The sequence below is a fragment of the Terrapene carolina genome, unplaced genomic scaffold (assembly GCF_002925995.2).
Source record: "Terrapene carolina triunguis isolate 2854851 unplaced genomic scaffold, T_m_triunguis-2.0 Scaffold85, whole genome shotgun sequence".
NCBI lineage: Eukaryota > Metazoa > Chordata > Testudines > Emydidae > Terrapene > Terrapene triunguis.
This window is the reverse complement of record NW_020664436.1, coordinates 51725183-51735334: the sequence shown is the minus strand read 5'-3', so window position 1 is coordinate 51735334 and position 10152 is coordinate 51725183. Positions and strand designations below refer to the sequence as shown.

General features: G+C 40.5%; 1 protein-coding gene across 1 annotated transcript; it reads left to right on the top strand.

The window, feature by feature from the left end:
* The first annotated feature begins 1029 nt into the window (after positions 1–1029).
* TCF21 (transcription factor 21) lies at positions 1030–3917 on the top strand. The gene is made up of 2 exons (XM_024207678.2): positions 1030–1609; positions 3481–3917. The coding sequence occupies exons 1-2, from the start codon at positions 1160–1162 to the stop codon at positions 3568–3570; spliced, it is 540 nt and encodes a 179-aa protein (XP_024063446.1). The 5' UTR covers positions 1030–1159; the 3' UTR covers positions 3571–3917.
* Positions 3918–10152: the final 6235 nt, after the last annotated feature.

Here is a 10152-nt window from a genome sequence, read left to right as displayed (position 1 = left end):
TATTTCGACAATATAAATGAACAAAATAAATATTAACATAAGTACCAAAATCTTTGAAAGACATATATTTATTTAAATTGATGTTTTATTTAAAGGCAACTTTTTATGCAAACTTTGCAACATTTGGTAAATATTTTTCCTGATTTCATTTCAATTTGCAGGTATATATTTTTATTCTATTTCTTATTAAAAGAAAATATTCTAACATTAAATTATAATATCACTTTGCACTTATACAGGGCCTTCAATTGGAAGAATTTCTAAGTGCTTTGCAGATACGGATGAAATAAGTTGAACAGCATACCTGAGAATTAGGGAATAATTAATTATTAATTATATTTATTATTGTTGTTGTTGTTTTTATTATTGTTATTATTCCCATTTTACAGATGGGTAAACTCAAACACAGAGAGATTAAGGTGCTTAGCCATGGTCACACAGGAAGCCTATAACAGAATTCAGATCTCCTGGCTTCAATTTCTGTGCTTTCACTAAGGGACCCAGCTTCTGTGTTTCAGAGTATATCCTAATCGGATGCATTCTCAAACAAACATCCACAAATTTCTTTCAGATGAGTTTACAGGACACAGTTCAGAAGCTCTGTGTTAAAAATCCATCTCCAAGTCAGCTACCTGGTAGATCCTCTGGGCACCCTGATCAGGAGGCATTTTAGCTTTCATCAGGAGTCAGGGACAAGGATGACACCAGTCGCCTGGGTCATCTAGCAGGCAGGAGAGAGAGCCATGCAGAGTTCTAAGGGGCAGAGGAGGGGGGAGCTGCCTTGCTCCAGTTGGGAAGATTTGAATTACAATGTTGAGATCACTGGAACTCTTCTTTGGTGCCTGTTTTCCCCTCCTGCTCTTGAGCAGAGGTTTGTGAATGTGGTGAGCAGCAACAGGCAGTGGCCGGACAGGGCCCCTCCCCTGGGCTGCAGCCGGATCCGCCTCTCTATTCCCCAGATAAATTACTAGTGTCCTCACCAAATTCCTCAGCTTTCTCTCTCACTCAAACACGGGCAAGAAGCGGGGGTGGGGCGGGGATCCTCTCTTGCCTGCAAACCTATCACACCCCAGGGCGAGGGGAAACGTCTTCTCAGCCTGAGGTATTCACCCAACGCCTGCCCCTGAGGAAGCTTTGATCTTTGTGCATCTCTCAGACCATGTCCACTGGCTCGCTCAGCGATGTGGAAGACCTTCAGGAGGTGGAAATGCTGGAATGCGATGGCCTGAAAATGGATTCTAACAAAGAGTTTGGGACGTCGAACGAGAGCAACGAAGAGGGCTCCAATTGCGAGAACGCGTCCCCCCAAAAGGGGAGAGGGGCCCCAGGCAAGAGGAAAAAGGCTCCCACCAAAAAGAGCCCTTTAAATGGAGTGAGCCAAGAGGGGAAGCAAGTCCAGAGAAACGCTGCCAACGCCAGGGAGAGAGCGAGGATGAGGGTACTCAGCAAAGCTTTCTCGAGGCTTAAGACCACTTTGCCCTGGGTACCTCCAGACACCAAGCTTTCCAAACTGGACACCTTGAGACTGGCATCCAGCTACATTGCTCACCTGAGACAGATCCTGGCCAATGACAAGTACGAAAATGGTTACATTCACCCAGTCAATCTGGTAAGTTCCTGCCTGGTCGCATTTAATAGTTCATCAATACACTTGATCACTGAGGTGAAGGGAGGGGGAAATCAACATGTGTTGTACCCTTCAGAGGGGACTGCTGGCAGATCCACTGAGAGTATATTTGGGGCGTTGAGTTATTGCGTTTATTAGAATAAATCAGACGCCTTCCAAGTCACCTCCATCCCCAAACGCTGTTAGTTGACTTATAAAAAGATCTTAACATTATAATGGCACTAGCTTTTCCTGTGTTAATTTGCTCAAAAGGGGGTGACAGGTCAAAAGCGCTGCAACTGTGCAAATCGATTCAGTAACATCTTTTACACACACACTGTTGGGAGAGAGATGACGTCCCTAACAAAACTGTGTAACAAGTTCATTGTATTTATCCAAACAGGATTTCTCGTACAATTAAGTACTTTAGCATTGTTCAGTATATAGGAACAGGTGCGATTTCTTAAGATTCAGTCTTCATTTCTTCTTTATTTTCTGGTGTTTATTGATGTAAAATAGCACACATACACATAAAAAAATTGCTTTTTTTAAACATCACCATAGATCTGTTCTTTCATTACCTCGGATTTACTGTTCTCGGGATGTTTCTTTTATAAATGAGAACTTTAGAGTAGAAAAAAAACCCCTCTAAATCCTAGATGAGAGTTGTCTAATTTAACCACGGATTTAAAAGATGTATTAGGTAATTGTAACTATTACTGTAGCGTTGGAAGTACAGTAAAGATAAATGAAACACAAGTTCTCTCGTGTGTGTGTGTGTGTTTGTGTAATTCATTCTCGCTGTACTGCCAACCTTATCCATAATAGTAATAATTCAAGCCACTACAAGGACTGAATATATTTTCTAAAATCGGTGGTTAAAATAGATCCTTCTTACTCTTCATTTAGCGTTTAAATTTTAATACATAAACATTGTGGACGTTCAGTGGGGTGATCTTTTTAAGCTGCTTTTCAAACGTTTTGGGCTCAGCAGAAAAATAACCGGCAGTTTGCTCTCCACAAGGTGATTTGATAAGGGTTTGCGCTATTTCTTTTTTAAATAGTTGCATCTTAACTTGTGGGTAGACGCAGCAATCTAACAAGTGGGCAGACTGCAGTCTGAGGGAAACCCCTTTGTACTCCTTGCAAAATATGTTCGGGTGTGCAGCTTTTTGTTGCTAAGGCTATTAAAGGAGGCTGCTCTTAGTGCAGCGGTAAAACGAGGGGGAAATAATATAATTTAAATTATGGGTCTAATCCTGCACTCTTTACTCAGCTAACCCTCCTCTTAACCTCAGTGAGACTTTTACCTGAGTAAGAACAGCAGGAGTTGGCTTTCTAATAGTACAATTACAGTAATCGGTACAGTATAGAAGGCTGAGACTTTTGGTAAGATGGATTTCATTTTAAAAGCAGGGGAGCAGCACGAGAGCGGTGCCTTGACATTACCCAGTTTAGGAAGAACGGTTTCGATCTGTCTTTACTCGTATATCCTAGTATTAATTATGTGCTCAGGAAAACGCTATCGGTTATCTAAAAAGCGACCGAGAGCAGTTTCTGGGATGGCTAGAACACGATTCATCACTGGGAGGACTATATATAATCACAAGGGAGAGAGACGAATGTCTTTGGGAGGCTAAGCGTTTTTAGGTGCGTTGCCACTGCGTACAATCCGGCGGAGTCATCGCTAGAAATGATTAACCCAGCACTTGGTTGCCTAGCTCAACCACTTTTTATTGCTGATAAAAATTTGGCGAGGCTATTCTGACCGTGTGTTCTGGTGTAGCACAGTCTCACTAGACACTTGTAATATCATAGTGATAACCCCCTTTTTTTTTATCCCCTTTCCCATCCCATGTCATTTCCTGCTACAGACTTGGCCTTTTATGGTGGCTGGCAAACCCGAGAGTGACCTGAAAGAAGTGGTGAACACAAATCGCCTGTGTGGACCTACAGCATCCTGACCAACCTCAAGCCTAGGAGACCATCTTCAGTGTGTAAGGCGGGGGAAATGGAGAGGGAAGCTGGAGACTCTCCCCACCCCCAAGGAACACTTTATAGAGACGAGGGGATTCATCCTCAGTAAAGAGGAGACCAAATGTACATTAGCAAAGACTCCACCCCAAAGATCCCATATATTTAACTTTATTAACGCGTGTACAGTTGATTGTCCTGCAAAGCAGCCTTGCTGGTTCAAGTGCTAATAGCGAGGAAGATCAAACAGAACGTACCAATGTGTATCTTTTGTATGATACATTGTGACATATGTAGATTCATAGAATAATTGACTTTGATAGTCACATCTATAAAGTAATTCACGTTAAAGATATATAGATATATTTTCTTCAAACAGGTTTTGCTATATTTCTGTGAATAAATCTTCCTTTCTATTGAAAATAAATACAGAGCGGTCTAATTTTCATTTCAGCGTTTTGTGAAATGACACCACATTCTCGGTTCTCCTGAAAGCAACCACATTTCTGTGGGATGATAGATCCGGGAACAAAACTCTTTGACCCCAGATTATAAGGTGTTTATTTTCCCAATTAAGAAGATTTAGACTGTATCCTTTGGGGGTGGGGAGGATGACGGTGTTTGGAGCCTGATTGCCAGTTCGCACTTCTTTTTTATATTTTGTGGAGAAAAAGAATTACCCCTGAAGTGCAATAATAACCTGGCAGATTGGGGATTCAGGCATTTCTAAAGCAGCCGCCTGCAATTTGAAACTGACCAGCAACAAAATTCGCAGCCTGCTGCTCCGCATGTGATGCTAGAGTTTTCATAGCACAGTTTTATTGCGAAGTACACATTAATATCGATTGTCGAGGCTAGCGCCTTACTTTAGTTTTAAAAAGACTAACTTTTAGTAACTACGGGGGAGGAAAATCCGAGGCCTGATCCATTCTGGAGGCGGTTTTCCTCCCCGACAATTTAAGTTTTGGGGGAAGAGGTGTTAATGAGTTACTTATTGACGAAGTGCAGCTAGAGGAAGGATTTCCCCTGGGCCCGGGTTCGTGGTGCCTAGAATTTTTAATTTAAACATCTTCCTCTCTATTGATCAGATAGTCTGTGGGAGATTAAAGTTGAGATAAACAGACCGCGCCGGGCTCTTTCCCCTGCGCCAGCGAAGTCCACAGGCAGCTGATGCGCCAGATCCCACCGAGCTGTTTAATGTTTCAGGGTTATGACCGCACTGTTTACAAGATGTCTTCGGTTATTTATACTGTTATTATTAGCAGAGGGGCTTTAAATTTCCGCTTCACTTGCTCTTTCAATATTTTTTTCAGTTCAATTTGATACCTGGGTATTTTCTTTTTCTTTACGAAAATAGACAACATTGGCTTTCTGGTCGCTGCCTTACACAGTCTCTATCTCCGCCAGGAAGAGTTTACCAGGAAACGAGAAATGCACAAGAACAAAAATGAAATCAAAACAAAACAACAACCGCTGAAATACAAGTTAAAAGTGTCATGGGGGAAGCTTAAGGGTTTGCTTTGGGGGAGTCGGGGGAAGATAAGAGCACGCAGGCAATATAGCTGATTTACACTAGGGGCTAGGTTGTGATCCGATTCGATATCACTGGGAAGACAGCTAGAAAAATCTAGGGCCAGAACTTTCAAATTTAGTGGTTTAAAATCAGGCACCTACATTCATATTTCTGGCCTGATCCAGCAAGCACTTGTGCACCTAAGTAACTTTGTGCATTTCAATGTATTTCATTGAAGCCACTGAGACCCCTGGGCTAAATCAAGTTAGATGCAAAAGTTTGTGTAGGACCGGATTTTCAGCTATTTAATGACCTGATTTTTACAAGCCCATTGAAGTCAATGGGAGCTGCGGATGCTCCGCACCTGGGGAAAACAGACTACTTCTTCAGGAGCCCATGGGTTTCAGTGCCAAACATTAGTTATCTACGGCTCAGTCCTGAACCCTTTAAGTCAACGGCAAAACTCCCCTTGACATCAGACCTCTACATCTGATAATTTTGGCCAAGATAAATAAATTAGATAGATAGTAGCCAATAGAAGTTTTGCTCCAGTAAGGACTGCGAGATTGAGGCCCAGGTATATCTTTCTGATTTTGTATCTCCAAACCCGGCGCACTTTCTTCTTTTTCTAGTGATGTTTTGTTAACGTTTTTTCTCTTTGCTCTAGACTCCATCACACTGTCATTTCTTCCATTTCATTTCTGACGTCTCCCTCCCGTGTAAATCTGATCTACAATCCTTTATTCAGGCAAAATCCCTCTTGAAGAAAGGGGGGTAGGATCCTGCCCTGTTTTACATAAACAGAGTCCGGACTCAAATAGGAAGGAGTGGTGAGGTCACAGACTCTGTATTATTAGATGAATGCTAATAATAGTTTAGGATAATAGCTTATTGCAAATCGGTTTCCTGATTTGTCCAATATATCAGTGTAGTGAGTTACTGATTATATTTCTCTTTTACTAACCTCTGATTTAATTTTACATTTAGATTCACAAATTATTTAGTCCCTCAGATGAATCCAGATTACAAGAGAACTATGATCTAGTAAATTCATGTAACTAACAATAAACTGATAAACACATTATGGTCTCATAAATACAGCTAAAGAAAACAACTACCTATAACTATAACTATATATATATATGTTTGTGTAGGAAATATGTGTGTGTGTGTGAGAATTTGAAGTAACTGTTCTAATACTTTTTAATAATAGTGCTATTTAATTTCATTTTCTTCACTTCTTTAACTTAACACTTGGTGAAATTAAAAACCCAGAGACACATCCCCATCTGGGGCAAACTAACATAATCCCCTTGACTTCAGTGGAGCTATGCCACTTTAAAACAGCTGAAGATCTGGTCTTGAATATTTTACTTATTATAGGGTAAATATAAGATGGTCAATCCTGAATTTTTTGCACACCTAAAGATGATGGGAACCTTGCCTGAATAAAAATTGCAGGACCAGAGACATGCTCTTATTTCCACAGAATTAACTGGAGTTTTACCATTCCCTTCAGGAGGAACAGAATCCCACGACCTTAAACTAGGTGTACTTTATAATCAAGGATCCCTTGAGATTCACATTTTTATGTTACCTAATGAAACAGAAAAAATAATTTTATTGATACTTAAAATCATGAATTGGGTCATTATTAACTACTGCTTGCTAAAGAATTGAAGCCAAGTGCTGTTCTCTTTTCACTCCTTGAAGTCAATGGGAGTTTTGGATGTACAAAAAATGCAGGATTGGACTCCAGATTTCCTACATAAATAGGTTCCATCTCTTCACCACTCCAGTTCTCAACAATGACTAAATTTAGTCAACATTTTTCTGCTCCTTTTTTAATCTGGTGATATTAATTGTTCATTAAAGGCTAGGATTTCAAGGGATATTTGCCACTTTAAATGTACAGGAACAGGGTAGTGAAAAAGGAAATCATCTAAAATGGAAATATGAGAAATGTAATTGCAATCATGTATAAAAGCCTGCATTGAAACCAATGTAGAGACAACAGGTTCATAGTCACATAGTAGATACAAGGAGACAGATTCTGCCACCTTCACTCGCTTTGGGTAAAACCTTATTCTGCAAGTAGTCCCATTCAAGACTACTTGTGGAGTAATATACTCCTCAAAATGAGTAAAGGCATTGGAACGTGGCCCAGTGAGACCAATTGTGCAGCAAACAAAAAAGTAAATGGTTTTACTTAGATTGAAAAAAATGAACCAAATGTTTTTCTTTACATGTATTTAAGAGACAACAGGTGACATTTTCAAAAACTTCTAAGTGACTTGCAAGTCTGAGTCCCATTTTCAAAAGTGACTCAGGCACTTAGGAGTCTAATTCCCATTAACTCTCACTGAGTGGACTCCTGAGTGCCAAAGTCTCTTCTGAAAATGGGATTTAGGATCCCAAATCTAGTCTCTTAAACTATTCAACCAGTCCTCACCCATGCTGCAGGGTTTCGTGTTCAGCGTGTATTTGCCAATAGCAATCCTCATGAAACAAGGAGGAATGGACAGCAAATTCTTTTCTCCATTCAAGCCTATGCTATCATCTCTGTTACTCAATATGATGGAAACCGCCAGCCCATAAAACACCAGTGGTATTGTTGCCAGAATATCAGGGCAAAGAAGCCACAAATGGTGGCTGTATTACTTCCTCTATGGAAAGGAAGACAGGTGGCCTATTGCATCACAGTCTGTTATTCCAGGTTAGAGCCTGAATTAAGTTTTCTGCAGTGACACACCTGTGGGGCACAGCTGCAGAGCAAGGAAATAGAAAGGAGTGGGGGTTGAGACAGAAAACACCTACTTTTCACCCAAGGTCAGTCTATTTTTCTGTTTGCAGTCAGGTGCACTTGGTTGCTGTATAGTGCAATCCACAGATATGTAATGAATATGGAGTTGCGTTTATTCCATGTAAACCCATTGACTTGGAAGCATTGCCTTCTTTTGGGAATTGCACAGCAGCCATTGCCATACATCTCAGGAACAAAGTGGGATAATTTGAATCAATAAACATCACAGAAATTATGTATCTCAATTCCCCCCACCCCAAATACTACTAGAGTATTGTATTGCCCTACCTGATCTCCCTTTCATCATTCATATCCCTCATGAAAACATACTTCTTCTGTGGAGCCCTTGTACAGCAGTCTAGACTCAACAATCCAGATGGTTATTAAAACATACACAGCACTCTTATAAGACTGTACCCTCTACCTGTGCATCACATGTGTGTGAACTTTGCTATCTGTATCTGAATTAGACTGTGAATTGAGGATAGGGACTGTGTTTTTACAGCACTGATAATCAATAACACCAATGAGATCTAAGGACCAGTTTTTTTTGAAAATAGGTATTATGAAGAATATGAAAGCAATGGCATTGGTGAAGTCACAAGCACGTTTTCCTAGGCAATCAGTCACAAGTGTGAGGTCAAAAATGTTCATGCTTCAACCAAATACACAATATTTTGCAGTGTCCGATCATAGTATATTGGTTTCACATGGTCCTTTCCCACAGATGAAAAACCTGGTATACACAGTTTTTGTACTGATTTAATTATGTCATTCAAGGGTGTGATTTTTTTTTTTACTGAAATAGTTAAATCAGTGCAACCCCTCTGTGGATGCAGTTATACCCAAATGAAGGTGCCCATACATTTACAAGAGCATGTTATATCTGCATAACTATGACCACACAAGGGTCACCATTTTAACTATATAGGTTTCAAATGGACATAGTTAAAGCAGTCCAAAAACTCTTTGTGAACAAGCCCTTACTGTCAGAACAGTCTTGAAATTAGGCATTCTTGTGACTTATAGTTTTGCCCTGAAACCTGAACTTCTAAACTTACTAAATAAACATTAATGTGTGTACAAATAGGCACAGGCACCAAGTGAAGAATTTGAAGTGTCCCCGGTGAGAAAGACATTTGAAAAATATCCCTCCTGATTCCTTAAAATATGTGAGGTAATTTTCACCAAAAGAGTGAAAAAGACAAGCAGATCTATATTCCACTGCACTCTTTCGCATAAACTGTACCCAAGTCCACTTCCCAGCTATAAATATGGATTAACTATTTACTAGAGTCATAGGTTCCTAGGCCAGAATGGACCATTGTGATCATCTAAGCTGACTTTCTGTATAACACACGCTATAGAACCTCCCCCAAAATAATTCCTAAGGCATATCTTTTAGAAACGTCCTTTTGGGGTTGTTTAGCTGTTGTTTGGAACAATGTGGATGATGTAATATCTTTTATTGGACTAACAGAAGTTGTTCCAGTAAAAAATATTACTCCATTCACCTTGTCTTTCTAGTATCCTGGGACTAACATGGTTACAACACTGCAAACAACGCCATTCCAGATCAGAGAGGCCAGGAAAGGGGAGAGGTAGCAAGTTAGCCCCAGAAGGAGCCTGTGAGTCTGTGTAGCTACCCACGGAGGAGTCAGGAGTAGAGGTGAATGAACAGCCATAGAATGATCTCTCTTTCTCCCACTACTGCTCAGTCCTTCGAAAGGGAGGGGATGGACCATAAGCATCTAGATCACAAAAGGGCGGAGTCAGACCACCAAAGAGGAAGGGAACATAGCTGAGTGAGCCTAAGAGCTGCAGCTGCCTTTGTCTACTCTGGGAAGAACATCTGTGAAATTCTGGACTACAGCGGCAAAGAGGAGGAGCAGGAGAAAGAGACAATGAACGTTCCCAGGGATGAAGCACACACACACAGAGATAACTGTTTAACTGGACGGCCGCCCAGATCACTACAGCTACATACCTCTCACCCTTCAAACATATATGAGACAAAAGCCAGTGTATGACAAATGACCAGAATGACTGTGCTACCCCAGCTTTTGGGTTTGTGCCTATTGTGACATATTTAACCATCAAGGCAATATTTTTCTTCATTGAAACAATATAATAATATGCAGTGTCTTTTATACAAACAAAATAAGAGATTGCAGAATACCACCACCACCTACCACTTACATATAGTGCTTTTCATGTTTCTTCTATATTTAAAGTTCTCCCAGAGGCAAGATAAAA

Coding starts and splice junctions, on each gene's coding strand:
- TCF21 (XM_024207678.2), top strand. CDS start 1,160: ATGTCCACTGGCTCGCTCAGCGATGTGGAAGACCTTCAGGAGGTGGAA. Junction 1,610..3,480: donor ACATTCACCCAGTCAATCTG/GTAAGTTCCTGC, acceptor TTCCTGCTACAG/ACTTGGCCTTTTATGGTGGC.